The sequence below is a fragment of the Aquarana catesbeiana genome, linkage group LG06 (assembly GCF_042186555.1).
Source record: "Aquarana catesbeiana isolate 2022-GZ linkage group LG06, ASM4218655v1, whole genome shotgun sequence".
Classification (NCBI taxonomy): Eukaryota; Metazoa; Chordata; class Amphibia; order Anura; family Ranidae; genus Aquarana; species Aquarana catesbeiana.
Window position 1 is genome coordinate 357,650,739 of NC_133329.1, and position 19,749 is coordinate 357,670,487.

Below are 19,749 nucleotides of genomic sequence, written 5' to 3' on the forward strand. Positions count from 1 at the left end.
TGGCAATGGTGAGGCTGCTGCATTGATGGCAATGGTGAGGCTGCTGCATTGATGGCAATGGTGAGGCTGCTGCATTGATGGCAATGGTGAGGCTGCTGCATTGATGGCAATGGTGAGGCTGCTGCATTGATGGCAATGGTGAGGCTGCTTCATTGATGGCAATGGCGAGGCTGCTGCATTGATGGCAATGGCGAGGCTGCTGCATTGATGGCACTTGTGAGGCTGCAGATGGACACTGACCCTTATTTTGCTTCAAAGTTCCTTATTCAGGCTCGGTTCACACAGGGACGACTTGTCAGACGACCTAGTCGCCTGACAAGTCGCCTCCCGTTCTGTGCTATGGAACCGTTCTAAGGGGAGCGACGCAAGTCGCTCCGACTTAGAAAAAGGTTCCTGTACGACTTTGGGGGCGACTTGCATAGACTTCTATACAGAAGTCGTTTTGCAAGTCGCCCCGGCAGTCGTGTGCAGGTCGCCTCGATGAGGCGACCTGCAAGTCGTGCCGCCTCTGGTGTAAACCGAGGCTTAAAATTTACGTTTTTTTCCTGAAACTTCCCTCTTAAAATGAATATGCGGCTTATATGCCTGTGCGTGTTATAAGCCGATAAATAAAGTAATCACATTTTGTTGACTTGCAGCCTGAAATAAAGACACCGTTTTAATTTTTATTCAGCTGTATTTACTAGTGCAACTTATAACATCCACGTGAAAGATTTAACACCAATGTGTCAGAAAAAAAAATAAAGGAATTCAAAAACAGAATTCCTGAGTTGGAAAAAGGATTACCCCCTTATGTCAGTATTTTGTTGAACCGCCTTTTGCTTTAATTACAGCCTTTAGTCTGTTGGGATATGTCTCTACTAACTTTGTACATCTAGACTTTGTGATATTTGCCCACTTTTCTTTGGAGAACTGCTCAAGTTGAGTTAAATTTAATGGTGACTGTTTGTGGACTGCATTCTTTAAGTCAGTCCACAGATTTTCAATGGGGTTTAAAGTGGTTGTACACCCTGTACAACCACATTTACCTACAGGTAAGCCTATATTAAGGCTTACCTGTAGGTGCTGGAAATATCCCCTAAACCTCCGCGATTTAGAAGATTTTTACAAAAAAAACGCGCGCCGATGTCTATGGCGCATGCACACTTTAGAAAGGGCACATCGTAATAGGGTTCATGCCGTGATTGGTGGCTCTCACACGCATGCGTGGGAGTGACGTCACGCGACTCTGGCCTGTCACAGAGCTGGAGTTCACGGCCCTGGAGGGAAGAGGGTTGAAGATGGACGCTTCCAGCCAGCGGGGACATCGGTGACATCGCAGGCTTCGGTTTCAGGTAAGTGACACATAACATTTCAGGTGACAGTCACCAGCTCTCTGCTCAGCGAGCCGTGAGAACCGAGCAATTAGCGGTGATTGATTGCTTGGTTCTCAGTGTTGGATCCAGCGGGGGACAGATGCAGGATCAGACCGACACTGCATCCACCTAGGTAAGTAGGGTTCTGGAAAAAAAAAACTCCATACTTCTCTTTTAAAGTAGCACTAGAGGCTTTTTTTTTTATTTTGGATAGAATATGGGGGTGGTTAGAAACCCCTGTACAGGTAATTTTTGCTATCTCTGTCTTATTAGAGAGATATTCTCTCACTTTTTGTATGGCTATGGGATAGGTGAAGTGAAATCTTCCAAATTCAGGAAAGCCCTTGTTGTCACCAGGGTCACTTAAGTGTCCCTATTGGAAGATTCCCCACTATTCCTGTTCTGGGGACAACCCAAAACTTTTTCGTGGTTGAAAATCACCCTCAATCACCCTCTTCCCATGAACCCACACAGTCATGGACCCAACCTCTGTAGACCTGGATCGCTGCCTGGGTTCACTGTGTGTGTCACTGCTACCCTGTTTCCCCTAAAATAAGACCTAGCGTGATTGTCGGCGATGGCTTCAATATAAGCCCTAGTTAAAGTCCTTGTAGGTCTTATTTTCAGGGTAGGGCTTATTTTCGGGGAAACAGGGTAGGGCTTATTTGGAGGGTAGGGCTTATATTGCAGCCATCACCGACAATAACGCTAGGTCTTATTTTAGGGGAAACAGGGTAGCAGTGGTGAGCAGAATGAAATCTGCACAGTAACACCTGCTGCATCGCATTCAGGGAAATGTTAAGAGAATCTAGGAGTGATGGAATCTGAAAATCTGTTCAAACATTCAAATACACTAACAAGATTTTAATCCTCCCATGGATAAGGTAAGTGAGAGAAAAGCACATTGGGATAGCTGGGCCAGAAATGGAAATATTATGAAAACTGAAATTTTGCCCGAAAAGGTAAACTTCTCCTTTAAGTTATTTATTGATGTGTTAACAGTGAAGACTGGAGTTGAGATTTTAAAAACACTTGTTTGCAACTGTGTTGGAGATTGTGTTTTAGGGGTACACGTCATTTTAAATCTATCTTCGCAATCTATCGTTAGTCTCTGCTGGGTTTCTTTTCTCATGCTGTTATCCTGGTAGAACTGTTAATATTTGATTTTTCTATCCATGCAGGTCAGAAGTTATGGCTTGATGGATCACCCATAAAATATAACCACTGGACTAGTGTTCCAGCAAAGACCGCCGACTCCTGTACTGTTTTATTCCCAGAGACTGGCACATGGAATAGAATTCCCTGTACACTTGGCATGGGAAGAGTCGTCTGCAAATCACCTATAAGTAAGTTATCTTGTATCATGTAGAGCCTCATTCTATTCAAAGAGTAGCGATGGTGTACATAGAGTAATCAAATCTAATTTTGGTTTACCAATGTTGGATCAATTAAAGAGACAGTTCACCCAAAATGGATATTTGTTTTCAGTCAGAGTGGAGCAACTGTCAGGTTTTGTGTCTTCCCTGCTATTTGGGAGATCTGACGCAACCAGGATATGAGCCCAGCTAAACAGTCAAGATATTGGTCACCTGCCAGTGCTTTTCATGTGTCCTGTGGAGTAGGTGCTAGAGTGGGCATTTAATGAGCAAGTTTTTGGTTTGTGTTAGTTTTTGTATTACTAGGACAACTCCAGGTTAATGATATGTGTCAGCATTATACAATTAGTCATTGTAATTATTATTATGCAGGATTTATATAGCGCCAACAGCGCGCTTTACAACATAATCGTCAAATATAACAGATTAGCACCCTTTATACCATTTCCTGGTAATAAAAGAAAGGCTGATGTGTAAACCAGGTCCTGACACCTGAAAATTGTCTGTACTCACCATGTCCACTGTAACATGGTGAAGGTATTGAATTTATTCTTCTCCTCAGTCTTCAAGAGGGATCGGGGGCTTCAGTATCCAAAACTGCAATGTTTATCCTCATGACACATCACAGGAAGCACCCTCATGGCTAACAGAGGACAGAATTAGAAATAGACTTGAAAAACATAACATTAATAAGTCACCAGGACCAGATGGCTTGCACCCAAGGGTCCTTAAGGAACTCGGTCAAGTAATTGCCAGACCATTGTTGCTAATTTTTACGAACAGTCTACTGACTAGAATGATACCAGCTGATTGGCGAAAAGCCATTGTAGCACCAATATTTAATAAAGGGCCCAAAATGCATCCCTGAGAATTACAGACCAGTTAACCTAACATCAATTGTATGCAAGCTCTTGGAGGGGATGATAAGGGACTATATACAAGACTATCATTAGCAGTAATCGGCATGGATTCATGAAGAATTGTTCTTGCCAAACCAATCTATTAACCTTCTATGAGGAGGTGAGTTAAGTCATCTAGATAAAGGAAGGCCCGTAGATGGGGTTTATCTGGATTTGCAAAAGCATTCAACACAGTTCCCCATAAACGTTTACTGTACAAAGTAAGGTCAGTTGGCATGGACCATAGGGTGGGTACATGGATTGACTGGCTACAAGGGCGAGTTCAGAGGGTGGTGATAAATTGGGAGTACTCAAAATGGTCTAGGGTGAAAAATGGGGTCCCCCAGTGTTCTGTCCTGGGACCAATCCTATTAAATTCATAAACGACCTGGAGGATGGGATAAACAGTTCAACCTCTGTATTTGCAGACGATACTAAGCTAAGCAGGGTAATAACTTCTCTGCAGGATGTGGAAACCTTGCAAGAAGATCTGAACAAATTAATGGGGTGGGCGACTACATGGCAAATGAGATTCAATGTAGAAAAATGTAAAATAATGCATTTGGGTGGCAAAAATATGAATGCAATCTATACACTGGGGGAGAGAACCTCTGGGGGAATCTAGGATGGAAAAGGACTTAGGGGTCCTAGTAGATGATGGGCTCAACAATGGCATGCAATGCCAAGCTTCTGCAAGCAAAGCAAACAAAATATTGGCATGCGTTAAAAAGGGGATTAACTCCAGAGATAAAACGATAATTGCCCCACTCTACAAGACTCTGGTCGAGTTCAGCAAATGGCTGAGAGCGCTGACTGGAGTGTTCTGGCGGGGGGGGTGTCCCCCTGTCAGAACACAACAGCTCAGCAGAGGAGTCCACTGTACTATCGTTGAACTGTTAGTACAGCGGCTCCGACCGGAGCTGTCAGGTTTTTTTTTCATTAAATTTTGAGTGTGTACCGGGCTTTAGACTCTTTGTTCAGTTTTATTGCTGTGTTCTTACGGGGGGAAATTCTATTTGCCTTGTTAACTACTGTCACTAAGACAGAAAGTAAGGGGAAAACTAAAAATGTGGATTTGTAGCCAGAGCAGGAAGTGAGTGAAAATCCTTCAAACTGTTCCTGTGATAACTCTCTTAGGTGAGAATTCTGATCATTTGGAGAGATTTTCTCTCATTTCCTGTTACATCTCCAGGACCTGATGTGAAGATAAATCTCTCTAGTAGGACACAGGCAGCAAAAAAAATAAATATATGATAGGGATTTTAGTCCTTCTCTACTCTGGCTACCAAAAGTTTTGGCTTTTTACATTTAAAGCAATGTGGGCAGATACAACAAGCTATTCATTTTGTCTGATTTAGAAACTCAACTCAATTATGTATAAAGAGCAATTTTTGTTTTTGAAACTGAAATAAGCATTACAATCAATAGTGTTATACCACTGATGGGTCACAAATGTTTTTATTTATACTGGGTTTGTTCCTTTTAACCTATGGATTTCTTTTTCTTCCAGAGTCTAATGGAGTTGGAGTTGCAGTTGGATTTGCAATATTCATCATCTTAGCCCTGATCATTGGACTTGTCATCTACCTCTACAAAAGACGGCACCCTCTCTTTTTCTCATCCATTCGCTATCGACGGGCAGAAGATCAGATGGAGTCCATGATTGATTATTCTTAGAGCAGTTTTCAATGTACTACCTGGATTTTTATTTTGCACAACGTGGAAGAGATATGTTTTGTGGGTTTTGGCAGCACTCAGGCAGAATTTTTAAAGTTTTTATTTTGTTTAGTTTTTTTTTTAAATCAAATTTGAGTGATCTTCCAGAATATGCACATCAGTTGGGCATTTGTTAGGTGACATTTGTAACTGCTTATCTTTAAGCCAAATTTGTGAGTTTTTTTCTTTTTTCATCATTTGATGTTTGTTGTACATAATAATTTTTTATAATATTTGGCCCCGGGAATATTGTGGAATCATTCATGTCAGATGGGTGTTATTGGTGATCATGGGGACAGCCTGTTTTTGGCTGCTGAATCGGCCCTACTCCAAGAAGGTTGGGCTCTGCAAAAAAGGGAATGGTGAGGTATAGAGAGAGAGATCTGGGCAATAATACAGGCTGGAACACAGCTTAGAGTGTGGAAGGGTTCTCTGTCAGGTTTTTATTGCTGTCTGTGTCCTCGTGAGGAGTTTCACCATCTCTATTTGTCCAGGTAACCCTTGTCCGAACAAAAGTTATACAAAATTAATTTTTTATAGACCGGAATAGTGGGGTAATCTTCCAGTGGAGGAATACTGTTCTTTTTGGATAGATTTCCTCTAATTCCTGAAGTTGAGTGAAATCTTCCCAATGGGACACAGACAACCAGTAATACCTAACAAGTGTCTTAATCTTTCCCTGCTCTATTCAAACTTGAAAAACAGGTTTAGGCTATACATACACTTTAAATTTAAAGTTCTTTCATTTTATGTTTGTTTTTTTCGTGCACGGGAAAATCCATCCGTACAGCAAAGACTTTCTAACCAATGATGTTTCCTGAGGTGGCACAGCTAAACTGCACGTGTGCCTGCTACAAAGTTCATTTGGCTAATCTCCTTTACTATGGCTGCCCCTGCAGGAAGCTTAAATCAAGTCACCTAACTGAACTGCCAAGAGGTGATTTAGGCCAGCCAAAGATTGTTCTGATCTCAGCAGGTTCAGCAGGGACCAGCCAAGATTCGAACCATGTATGGGCATTCTGATTGTACCCAATTCGATCTATTGATTGACTTGGGTATAACCAGCATGTCGGATTTTTACATGCAATTATTGCCAACTACCTTTACAGTTCAGTTGGTCATAACTTCTGGTCTGCATTGTAACTTTTGGGGAATTGAAACCTTCATGCAGTTTCTGGATTGCAGGTTGTTCTTGTGCTCTTACTGTGTTTAGTGGTTCTTCAAGAAACATTGTGTTTAAAAAAAAAAAAAAAAAAAGTTAAATAATTGTTTAATACAGTTTTTAAATGTTTCTATATTTATTAATAGACCAGATCAGTGGGTGATTTTACTAGTATTGGGTGTTGAAATGAACAGATTTAGAAATCCATCAGTCTAAGGCTACATTCACATGGGTGTAAAAATGTTACTGATTTTTCCACATTTTTCTAGGACAAAGGTTCCTGCATAATAATTACTAAATACTTGTGTAAAAAAATGTCCTTTTTTTTTTTTCTTCTAATACTTGCATCTGGCATATGAAAATGTATGTCTTATACAATGCAGAATATTGGATTTGGTGTTATGGATCTAAATGCAGTGCATGATTTCGTAGTTGTGTGAATGCCTCCATTGAAAACAATGCAGCTGTATTCAGATCTGTAAATTAAAATCTTGTAAATGCTATTTTTTTATATTTTTTTTACAGCAATGTGAATGTGGCCTAATAATTCTAATCTAAGGTTTGCACAACTAGCTTATTTAATATGCTGCACAAGAATCGTTTGTGATATGCAAGGGAATTTCCTCATTCTGTTATAGTGTCTTTGTGTACAAAATGCAAAGCTGAAACCTTTTCTAACCAGACAGCTGCAAATGTTCTGTTAAAATGTTTGGTTTTATTGGGTTGTCTTAGATATTATTATTATAATATTATACACGATTTATATAGCGCCAACAGTTTATGCAGCGCTTTACAATTTAGAGGGGGGATAATTAGATTATATACACACCACCTTAAACTAAACCAAGTTCCGTTATGGATGGACACAGGTTGACTTAGCTTTTTAAAATGAGAACTTTTCCTCCTAAATCCATTCACATATTCGCCAGCACAACATGGATCATCAAATGTCATCTGAAGCTTTTATTACAGAAATATCACATTACAAAGGACCAAGTACAATGTTTTAGAGTCACGCAGAACCCCTTCATCAGACATGTGAAGGGGTCCTGTGCGGCTCTGAATTGTTGCACTTGGTCCTTTGTAATGTGATGTTTCTGTAATAAAAGATGACATTTGATGATCCATGTTGTGCTGGCGAGTATGTGCACTGATCTGTGATGATTCCAGTGTCCAGCTGGTAGTTGCTGCAGCACGCGCTACATTTGAGCCCATGTCTAGGAAAATGTGCAAAGGGAATATTGACCATATTTAAAATTATAGAAGACCTTTAGTTAAAAGTAGGACATCTTGCTACCCTGATTACCATAAATATATAAGAGATTAAAATGTCAGTCTTGGCTGCAGACTTTACAGCAGCTGATTACACCAAACGCCTAGGTCATGATCTGTCCATCTAATCTCTGATTCAGCCCAGATCAAATGTCCAAAGTATTGCTTAGGTGTTTGTGGCTTTGCCCCGTGTAATCCCGAAGCAGCATTTTCTACAGACAAGGAAGTTATTTCAGGGCTTCTACTACATTTTTATTACTGCAGTGATATGTGTGGTCACATTTTACATATAGCTGATTTTGAAGGGAATGGCCAAAATGTAGTTAAGCCTTACAGGGAAACTTAAAGCGAAGCTCCACACAAAAGGGGAAGCTCCGCCTGTTTGCTTCTCTCCCCCTTCTCTCAACGTTCCTTGATGGTGCAGCAGAAAATAAAGCCTGCCTTATTGAAGTTAAAAGAAAATGAGAATTTAAACCTAGCTGACCCAAAACAAAGCTAATCCCAATCTACAGGACATCATGACCGTTTTTACTCAGTGCAAGCAACAGTGGCTAAAAAAAAAAAGTCCTGTTTTATGGGAGAGTTCACATTATGCACGTTTCTTAATTATTTTTATCTAAGTTGAAGTTCTCCAAACAGCAGAATAACTACTGATGAGTACATTAAAATATGCTTTCAATATATAGGAGAGCCGTTTGGGTTCATTTCAGTACTCAACCTTTTTGTCCACATGCCCATATACCACCCCCACCAGGATGGAGAGAGTATGGAGAGGAACTTTTATGGATCAGTTTCTGGTCAAGACTTAACAGTGATGTCTAATGTATACAAAGCAGTTCTATGGCACAGATGGTAACATATTACGGTACAGTGAATACAGTAGGGGGTGTGATAGTGGGCCATGACTGACCAAATCTTGGGAAACACTGCACTGGTCCAATCTCGGGGACTTTCCTTACTTTAGCATCACCTGACGTTAGATAAGATGGCAGATGGTTTCTGGGGGCTGTGCCTATAGTGTTAAGTGGCTTTAAGAAGTAGGATTTTTTTGATTGTTTAAACTTGGTCCTAGGCCAGCATTTTCATCTATGTAATCTTACTTTGAACTGGGCCAAAAAACATCCTCTATTGATAACAGCACAATTTATGAAATGTTTATTGTCCAACTTATCCATGTTCATTTTATTCAGCTTTCTCTTTAAAGTCCCAATTCTTAAAACATGTTAAAGGGGTTGTAAACCCTCATGTTTTTTTCACCTTAATGCATTCTTTGCATTAAGGTGAAAAACCTCCTGTGGTGCTGCAGCACCCCCAGAGCCCCCGTTTTGCTTACCCGATCCTTTGCCAGCCGGGAATGAGCACACCAGCTCTAGCTGGTGTCTCCTGTCCTGATTGGATAGATTGATAGCAGCTTTTTGGCTCCCGCTGCACGCCCAAACGGGTGTCCACCATAGGAGAGGGCTTCTCCAACGTGGACACTCGATGCGAGGAGGAGCCAGGAGCACTGCTGAGGGACCCCAGAAGAGGATGTTCGGGGCCACTCTGTGCAAAACTAACTGCACAGTGTAGGTAAGTATGACATGTTTGTTATTAAAAAAAAAACAAAAAAAACAAAGCTTTACAATCCCTTTAACCCAGTTATCCCAAAAGGCAAATTGAGAATGATCCGAATATTGTGCAAGATCATCTGAAAGCACACAAATAGAACAATGAACATCATATAGAGAATTCTCTCTTCTTTGCTTAATAATTAAGCTAATCCATTTTTTTGGAATAATCCGATCTGTGCTGTGACCAAATTGTTTGTAAATCTCCTTTTAAGTAGTTACACCATATGGTATTCCTAAGCTCCCTAAGAATCAAATTATTTTCCACATACAACTGTAAGGTGGTGGTAATATCCCAAGCTTCTGTATTTACAGGTAAAGGATAAGTTCACCTTTTGCAACATGTTGCATGTTCCGCCCATATTTAGGGTCGAATATGTAACATGTTCCAGCTCCTGTCGCCGATTCCCACTCCTTAGTACAAAAGCGGGCAGGGGATCTTCTCCCCACACCCGCTCTCACAATTCGAAAACAGTGTGGAGCTCTGCCCACCCATCCACATCAGTCATTCACAGTTTCCTGTGAATGACTGAACTACAACCACCGTCATCCTTCCTGGCTGGCGGTTTGTAGTTCTGAATGAACAGCAAGGTCGCTCTCGTAGTTTATTCACAAGCCCTGCAGCTTTCAAACAGACAGCCTGTTTGCAGGTATGGGCTGAAAGCTGCAGGGCTTGGCTGCAAAAGCTGGACATTGATCCACTGAACAAATGCTTTCCAGGCTCCTGTAGGAAAAACAATAAATGCACTTTTTTTAAAAAAAAAAAAGTGTGCATTTTATTATTTTTCGCTAAAAAAGTGGAATTGGCCTTTAAGTTAAACTGACTGTGATAAAGGGGCATAGACCCTGAAACATGTTGGTTTAGCGGAGGTACTGCATCACCCTGTACACAGATTCAGTCTTTGTCCTCATGGGTTTTCCAGTGCCCACCATAGACTTTCCAACTTGATTGCGGACTTAATCTGCTGGCGTGATATGGTATAACTCCAGATAAGCTGTTTTTTGGTGCAGTGCAATTTTATTTACTAGCTATTAAAGTGGTTTTATCTGCACTATCAAATGTGCTCTGTTTCTGCATTTATCACTTTAGTTGGAGTAGGATGTTCGTTTTAGGACACACTCCACTGTCCGGTATGCTTGAGGAAAGCACTAAAATGAATACCGTATGGGAGGCAGCGTTGAGAACCGAGAAGCAAATTGATGATTTGACTCACCAGTGTTCACCCATGACAGTTGAACTGACTATTTGGTCTTGTATTTGTTATCTGTTCACCCAAACCCCAGTTATGTAAACTGATCTTTTGCAATTATTCATTTGCTTACGAATGTCAGTATGGAGTTTCTCAAGTCACTGCTCAAAGTTGTAATTGCTGCATAGTCTTGTACAGGACTGCTGTATTTTGAACAAATATGTTTAGCACCAGATTTATTTCCTCTTTAAACTAGAAATTATCATATGATCTGGTACTGTTGATACATGCCCCAGTCATGTCAATTTTTATAGGACTGGTGTGCCCCCCATTCCTCTGTGTGTTTTAGCTCAGTGAATCAAAGTGCTTGGCTTCCATAATACAATTGGAGGTTCCCCTACGTCTAAGCTATGTTGTCACCCAGCAGACAACATGGGAAGTGGCTATAGACTTGCCATTTTTCAGGGTGTCCCAGGCACAACTGTATACTTGCTGCTCTCTCCACTTCCAAAGAAGGAAAGTGATTATGTTTTATTGATTGTATTTATTCTTCAACAGTGGAAACTTTGCATTTTGTACACTGGCTTTGCACTATATTTAACATTTTTGTAACTGATCATTTTCTTGCACTGCGTTTTATGCTACTGAAATATTTTTTATTAAATCAATTTCCAAACCAAAACCACCAATCCACTTGTTCTTTTCTAACCTTGCAGCATTACGTTTTTGTTTGTGTCCATTATAGGAGTTTAGTTTGTTAAATGTGAACATGGTGCTCTTAATAACATTGTCGTTCTTTGGATCGGTCAACAAAAGCATAGAACCTCTTGGTCCTCATACACACAGGGTGTTTTTACCAGCATCAGACATTTTTTATTTATTTTCTTTTGCAGCTTAACCACTTCAGCCCCGTAAGGATTCCCCTTCCTGACCAGAGCACTTTTTGTGATACGGCACTGCGTCGATTTAACTGACAATTGCGCGGTCGTGCAACGTTGCACCCAAACAAAATTGCCATCCTTTTTTTCCCCACAAATAGAGCTTTTTTTGGTGGTATTTGATCACCGTATATTTTTTGTGCTATAAACAAAAAAAGACATAAAGTAAAAAAGGCAATATTTTTTACTTTTTGCTATAATAAATATCCCCAAAAAATATATAAAAAAACAAATTTCTTTCTCAGTTTAGGCTGATATGTATTCTTCTACATATTTTTGGTTAAACAAATCGTAATAAGCGTATATTAATTGGTTTGCGCAAAAGTTATAGTGTCTACAAAATAGGGGATAGATTTATGGCATTTTTATTATTAGTTTTTTTTTATTAGTAATGGCGGCGATCTGCAATTTTTTTCATGACTGCGACATTATGGCGGACACATTGGACACTTTTGACACTATTTTGGGACCATTGTCATTTATACAGAGATCAGTGCTATAAAAATGTACTGATTACTGTGTAAATGACACTGGCAGGGAAGGGGTTAAACCCTAAGGGGCAATCAAGGGGTTAGCTGTGTCCTAGGGAGTGATTCTAACTGTGAGGGGAATTGTCTCACTAGAACATGACAGAGATCACTGCTCCTGATGACAGGGAGCAGTAGATCTGTCATGTTGCTAGGCAGAACAGGGAAATGCCTTGTTTACATAGGCATCTCCCCGTTCTGCCGCTCTGTGACACGATCGCGGGCCCCCGGCGGACATCGAGCCCACGGGCACGGTCACCTGTGTGCCCATTTGCCCAGCCGTGCCATTGTGCCGGCGTATATCATCGTGCGCTAGTCGGCAAGGGGTTAAAAATGCCTCTCCATGTTATTCTATGTGTCTGTGCACACACACAGCTGTAAGTGGCATGTTCGAGCTGCAAAAAAAAAACAGGGCCAACGCATTCTGAAGACCAGCATTACCACTGTAAAAACGTCCAACGCTACTAAGCGCAGCTTAACAATGGTTACAGCATTAAGCCGCGTCAAGGGCTTTTTTTGGACATGTCAAAATCAATGGTTCTCTATGAGATCTGTCTTAACTAATCCAGCTTTCAACCCATTGATTTTAATAGATGTCGCATCCAAATCGGATCATCATGGTCCGACTTGTGCTCTGAGGATCTTGAAGGGAAACCCCATGCCAAAATTTTGAAAAAAGGCGTGGGGCCTCCCCCCAACATCCATACTAGGCCCTTCGGTCCCCCCCCCCCCCCCACGCCCCCCCAAAAAAGTGGCGTTGAGTTCTCCCCAAGATCCATTACCAGAATCCGAGCATGAAGCCCGGCAGGTCAGGAAAGTGGGGGAGGCGAGCAAGCGCCCCCCCAGACCATACCAGGCCACATGCCCTCAACATGGGGGGGTGGGTGCTTTGGGGCGGGGGGGGCAAGGGCCTCTTCCCGACAACCCTACTACCCATTAACCCCAAAAAAGGCAGTGTAGTGTAAATAAAAACGAGACGATTTTAACAAGTCCTTTATTAAAAATCTTCCTCTGGTCTTCTCCCTCTAGTGTTCTTTCTCCGGTGCTGGTGCTGTTGTCTTCTCCGCTGCTGACCTGGTCCTCCTCCGACGCTGTCTCCCATTGTTGTGCCAGCTCCATTCTCTGCTGGTTCTTATATAGCCATGGGGTGTGGCCACCCAGTTACATCACTGTGAGACCCCGCCCCTTGTGACGTTACGTGCCATCAAAAGGGACAGGGCCTCATGGTGACTTCACCGGATGTCCCCACACCCCATCGCTATATAAGAACTGGCAGAGAACGGAGCTGGCACAATGACCGGAGACAGTTGCGGATGAGATCAGGGGTGAAGAAGACTGGAGGAAGATTTTTAATAAAGGACTTGTCAAAACCCCATACTCAATCACATGAGGGGGGCCGGGATCTGGGGGGTCCCCTTGTCAAAGGGGGCGCTTCCAGATTTCGATAAGCCCCCTGCCCGCAGACCCCCACAACCACCGCCCAGGTTTGTCGGGAAGAGGCCCTTGCACCCATCAGCATGGAGACAAGGTGCTTCCCCCGCTTTTGGGGTGGGGGCTTGTCCCCCGCTTTCCTGACCTGCCGGACTGCATGCTCGGATAATGGTCTGGTATAGATTTTAAGGGGGACCCCACCCCGTTTTTTGTTTTTTTCTTTGTGGTGTGGGGTTCCCTTTCAAGACCCATTACAGACTCAAAGGGCCTGGTATCGATCTTCGGGGGAACCCCACGCTATTTAAAAAAAAATAAATGGCATGGGGTTTCCCGTCAAGATCCTCAGAGCACAAGTCCCGCCACAAGTCAGATCATGATGATCCGACTTAGATGCGACTTCTATTCAAATCGGTGGTCTGAAAGTCGGATCAGTTAAGACGGCTCTCATAGGGAACCATTGATTTTGAACAGAGAAACGCTGCTAAAAGCTAACGCGGCTAAACGTGCATTAACCCCGATACAGAAAGCTAATAAAAGCACGTTTTTACAGCTGCCTTTTCCTGGCATTGGGACTAAGGATTCATGAGTGGCACGATTCCTACAGCTTTTTTAATGCCCTCATCCTACAGCTTTTTAGGTGTTCTCATTCACCCCCTATTTCAGTGTTAAAAACGACCTTATTTATAGAAGTGTTGCAGGGAAGAATTTACAAAAAACATAAACTGCAGCCAAATAGCCCTTCCCCCTCATAAGGCTCCAGTTTTTTTGTCCACGTCCTTAGGTGATGGGCATCTGCTGTGTGAGAAGATTTTTTTTCAAAATGTTAAAAAAAATTCCCCTAATCTTCAACTGACACTTCAATCAAGGTCTGAATGCTTACTGATTTATGGCTTATTAACAGTTTCTGGACCAATAATCTTCGATTCACATCTTGGGAACCGGACCGGACCAGCAGGGCTGGGCCTGTAGGGTATGCTTCTGGCACAGGATCCTGCATTTAGCGCTTATCTTGGTACATGGCACAGCAAGGTGCTAAACAAGTCCATTGCTGTGGTCCATTCCTATGGCACCCAGACCCTGGAGATGCCTTCGGGGGTATACCCACTGTGACGGGCGAAGCCTTGACCCTAAACAGGACTAGTGATGTGGACAAGTAAGACAGGGTTTCCCTGTATCTTTACATACCAGTTCCTGGCTATTCATCTCCTGTTAGATCATTACTACATTATATCCTATAAGACACACAACAGTGCTGGGCACACAAGTGGTTTGAAGGACACAGGTTATGGGGCAACATACATCTCTACAGTTTTTTTTTCCCTTGCTAAAATTGTCTCGCTTTATTTAGCTTATAGTTCATGTTTTCATAACATCTGCCTCTTCAAAATTGGCAGTTTTTTTCTTCAACCTCACTACCAGTCATTCCTCCCTTGACTAGTGCTCATAAGACTTCTAAATGTGCACTTCTGGCCATCATTTTTCATCAAAGACACAATCCCCTGTTGTCTGATACCTAAAAGATACAGCCACATGAACTTAGTTAATGCCTGAGTTTTTGCAATTTCCTCATTTTGGACATGCTGAACCCCCCCCAGGGGAAAATCCTTACTCGGCAATGGGGGATTGCAGGCACATGGGAACAGGAACACATGGTACACATAGCGGCAATTCCGCTGCATGCCCTGAGAAGACTCCAAGTTCCACTCAGGCTGATGGATATTTCTCACCACCAAAATTTTGTGTAATTTTTCTTAGCTCGGCGCTATATGCTGCTACGTGTATTTTTTACTTGAGACAATTCTAAATGCACATAGTTCTGCTCAGCCTCCACATGCCAAAATAGGCACAAAAAAACAAGGCAAAATCTAGAAAGCCTTGCCCTATTTTTAATCAATCTGATGAGGCTTTATATAATGATTGGCCTAAATTCAAGATGTTATTTACCCCTCCTGGCAATTTAGATGCCTTGTACCATATGGTAGAGAATATTCAAAAGAAATGGACTGTGTCCTCTGTGAACCAGGCCATTCTTGCACCAAATTAGGGGTTTCCAAACTACGGTCCGCAGGCCACTTCTGGCCCACTACAACATTTTATCTGGCTTACGGATATGGGCAAAATAGCATATCCCCAATGTGCACAGATTACAGAGATTGCAGATTAAGATCAACAAAGGCTGCCAATGGTCTCTGCTTCAGACCCCCCCCCCCCCCCCCCCAACACGCTAGCATCCTAGTCACTGTGCTTGCCCCAGCATTCATAAGAGGATGGAACTTCCATCCAGACCTGTTTTTTTTTCCGGCTCCTACTAGAGACTCTGATGGAACCCGTATGTCTCTGATGTAAGGTGGACTCTTATAGGGACTTTTTTTTTAGCATGCGAATAATTGTAAAACATACAGTGTGGACCTTGTATTGAAAAGTTTGGAGATTCCAAAACTAAATTAGCCTGATTCTATTCAGATTTAGAATATTCATGGCACATGTCACACCCATATTTACCCTGATTCTGTCTTCTCTCTAGGCTTGCACAAACATTTTCACTGAATCTTTCACACAAGGGCTATTGTTCAATCTAAAGACACTCCCATCAGGTGGACCCCAGCGAATTGCATCTCTGCGGACTTGTGCAAATGGGCTATACCAGATAAAATTATGACCATAATGCATAGCTCCCAATTGTCCCTGATTTTGAGGGACTCTCCCCGATTTGGAACAAAGTCCCTCTGTCCTCATTTGTCCCTCATTTTGGTCTGATCTATATAATTGTATATAAAATGCACTTTTTAAAAGTGTTTTCCAGTGCTAAACCTTTCTCCACTTTCTAAATTGCTGCATTTGTAAATTTCAAAAGCCAATATAAAAGAATAGTAGCGGTAAAAAAAAAAAACTCTTATGGGTTTAACTTCTCCATTATTTTATTTTTTAATTCTCCTTTAATGGGGAGTGGTAGGGGGTGTGTCCAATGCCTACATACTTTTGCTAAAAGGTTTCCCTCATTCCCATCTCAAAGAGTTGAGAAGAATGATTATGTGTTTGCGTCCAGCAAGAGCACTGCAATACTGAAGTGCGTGGACAGTAAACGCCTCCCTGGAAACCTACTGGTCAATGTCCTTAGGAACTCAGGCCTTCATCCATTATTCAGTGTCCCTGTTAGCAGGCCATTTTGTTGGATGTGTTTGTCTTAACACAAAGGCCAATATTAATCTGCTTTTTCAGGAGACACTATTTAGTTTAACTCAAAGCTAGATAGATATCAATTTTATCAGTTCCAGCAAGTGATCAGTGAGTGTACTGTATATATCTATATATACATATAAACACAAATGATACCACGCAATGTCCAGAGAATGATGACATGCCAAAAATGCCCTGACACTGATTAACTTCTTTTGTATTATACATTTTCTGAATCAAAAATTATTGACTTATTTTGAAAAAAAAAAAGAATGAATATGTGTGACTGAGTACTGTTGGTAAGATGGGAGTAAACCCAGAGAGATGCCACCATCTGGTAAATCTGTCACCCGGACAGTGACTATGACCTCTGTGTTGTCTCTTTAAACCAAATATGTTTACAAGGCCTCGGGCAGTAGGATGTGAACCTCCCCTTCTCCTCCCCGTTCAATAACAGAAACTTTTTAGTACGAGTGCTTTTTTTTTTTTTTTTTTTTTTTATCATTATTGTGCAAGTAATAGTTAGCAGACCTCCGGAAGCCTGGGAAAACTGTAGTTCTTATATGTGAGCTACCAAAATCTTACACATTACTCTAGGCTACATATATATATCAGGACAATGCAAAGTATTGACAACACAACCAGAATACTCCAAGAGAAGAGCAGAGGACTATACAAGGTACTTGTAACGTTTCTCTGCTCTGTTGCCTGCAGTTCTGCTGGTCAGTCTCTTCCTAATGGGGAAGGTAAGTGAAGCTTGTTGATAGCAATAATGTTCTCACTGTGCAATAGTAATCTTAAAGTGTATGTCCAGGCCAAACTTTATTTATTTTTATAGTTTTTAGATAAAATCGGGGAGAGTTCGAACCACTGTTGTTTTTTTTGTTTTTTAATGCTATCTAAGGCTCCATGAGAAACATTATCCCTTGTTTATTGTCAATGTGACAACAGTTTCACCAGACAGGAAGTGAGGAAAATCTCCAACAGTAACAAGCACATAACTATTTTTTGGGGTTGGGAAAGGCTAGAACCTGTATAGTTTTTTTGTGCTGTCTGCATCCCTGTTGCAGATTTACTCTTCATGTCTGGTGAAACAGTCGTCACCGGGGTGAGAAGTGAGGGGAAATCGCTCTTAAGATACCAGAAAAACCCCAACAAGGGTTTTAAATTCTTCACTATATCCAGATATTAAAAAAAGTTTTGCCTGAACATATAAGAATTAAAATGTTTTTTATTTATTGTAAAATTGTGTGTGATTGGTGGCAGCTCTAATTTGCACTTCATAACTGTAACTATTCCTTCTTGTACCAGAGCTTTTATAGTGTGTACAATGCTAGGCAGGGAGCTGTCAATTTCTCCTGGGACTTTAAGGCACTTTGCACACTGCAGCATTTACAGTATCTCACAAAAGTGAGTACACCCCTCACATTTTTGTAAATGTTTTATTATATCTTTTCATGTGACAACACTGAAGAAATGACACTTTGCTACAATGTAAAGCAGTGAGTGTTCAGCTTGTATAACAGTGTAAATTTGCGGTCCCCTCAAAATAACTCAACACACAGCCATCAATGTCTAAACCGTTGGCAACAAAAATGAGTACACCCCCTAAGTGAAAATGTCCAAACTGGGCCCAATTAGCCATTTTCCCTCCTGGTGTCATGTGACTCGTTAGTGTTACAAGGTCTCAGGTGTGAATGGGGAGCAGGTGTGTTAAATTTGGTGTTATCGCTCTCACTCTCTCATACTGGTCACTGGAAGTTCAACATGACAAAAATCTCTAAGGATCTGAAAAAAAGAATTGTTGCTCTAAATAAAGATGGCCTAGGCTATAAGAAGATTGCCAAGACCCTGAAACTGAGATGCAAGACCATACAGCGGTTTAACAAGACAGATTCCAGTCAGAACAGGCCTCCCCATGGTCGACCAAAGAAGTTGAGTGCACGTGCTCAGCATCATATCCAGAGGTTGTCTTTGGGAAATAGATGTATGAGTGCTGCCAGTATTGTTGCAGAGGTAGAAGGGGTGGGAGGTCAGCCTATCAGTGCTCAGACCATATGCCGCACACTGCATCAAATTGGTCTGCATGGCTGTCGTCCCAGAAGGAAGCCTCTTCTAAAGATAATGCACAAGAAAGCCCGCAAACAGTTTGCTGAACAAAAGCAGACTAAAGATATGGATTACTGGAACCATGTCCTGTGGTCTGATGAGATCAAGATAAACTTATTTGGTTCAGATGGTGTCAAGCGTGTGTGGCGGCAACCAGGTGAGGAGTACAAAGACAAGTGTGTCTTGCCTACAGTCAAGCATGGTGGTGGGAGTGTCATGGTCTGGGGCTGCATGAGTGCTGCCGGCTCTGGGGAGCTACAATTCATTAAGGGAACCATGAATGCCAACATGTACTGTGACATACTGAAGCAGAGCATGATCCCCTCCCTTCGGAGACTTGGCCGCAGGGCAGTATTCCAACAAAATAATGACACAAAACACACCTCCCAGATGACCACTGCCTTGCTAAAGAAGCTGAGGGTAAAGATGATGGACTGGCCAAGCATGTCTCCAGACCTATTGAGCATTTGTGGGGCATTCTCAAAGGGAAGATGGAGGAGTGCAAGGTCTCTAACATCCACCAGCTCTGTGATGTCGTCATGGAGGAGGGGAAGAGGACTCCAGTGGCAACCTGTGAAGCTCTGGTGCACTCCATGCCCAAGAGGGTTAAGGCAGTGCTGGAAAATAATGGTGGGCACGCAAAATACTGACACTTTGGGTCCAATTTGGACATTTTCACTTAGGGGTGTACTTCTGTTGCCAGCGGTTTAGACATTAATGGTTGTGTTGAGTTATTTTGAAGGGACAGCAAATTTACACTGTTATACAAGCTGTACCCTCACTACGTTACATTGCAGCAAAGTGTTGTCACATGAAAAGATATAATTAAAATATTTACAAAAATGTGAGTATCTCACTTTTGTGAGATACTGTATTTGCAGTGCGTCCGGGAGAGACGCTTTCAGCATCTAGCCCCACTGAAGGCAGCCTGTCAACGTTTACGGCAGGCTGTGCCTAAATGGGGCTGAAGGCTGTTGAACCACTGAACCA

At 41.9% G+C, this 19,749-nt stretch overlaps 2 protein-coding genes across 3 annotated transcripts in view; both read left to right on the top strand.

The window, feature by feature from the left end:
- The window catches only part of LY75 (lymphocyte antigen 75), a 211,079-nt gene extending 199,820 nt beyond the window's left edge, over nt 1-11,259 (top strand). The window contains exons 34-35 of the mRNA XM_073634073.1: nt 2,537-2,701; nt 5,141-11,259. Coding sequence (XP_073490174.1) covers nt 2,537-2,701; nt 5,141-5,307 — 332 coding nt within the window. The 3' untranslated portion in view covers nt 5,308-11,259. The remainder of the gene's footprint in view (nt 1-2,536; nt 2,702-5,140) is intronic.
- Nucleotides 11,260-17,122: 5,863 nt separating this feature from the next.
- CD302 (CD302 molecule) overlaps nt 17,123-19,749 on the top strand; it is a 40,365-nt gene continuing 37,738 nt past the window's right edge. The window contains exon 1 of one of the 2 annotated variants that reach the window (XM_073634075.1): nt 17,123-17,396. In XM_073634075.1, the coding sequence (XP_073490176.1) occupies nt 17,270-17,396 (127 nt within the window). In that variant the 5' untranslated portion in view covers nt 17,123-17,269. The remainder of the gene's footprint in view (nt 17,397-19,749) is intronic. The other variant, XM_073634074.1, reaches the window with a different exon arrangement.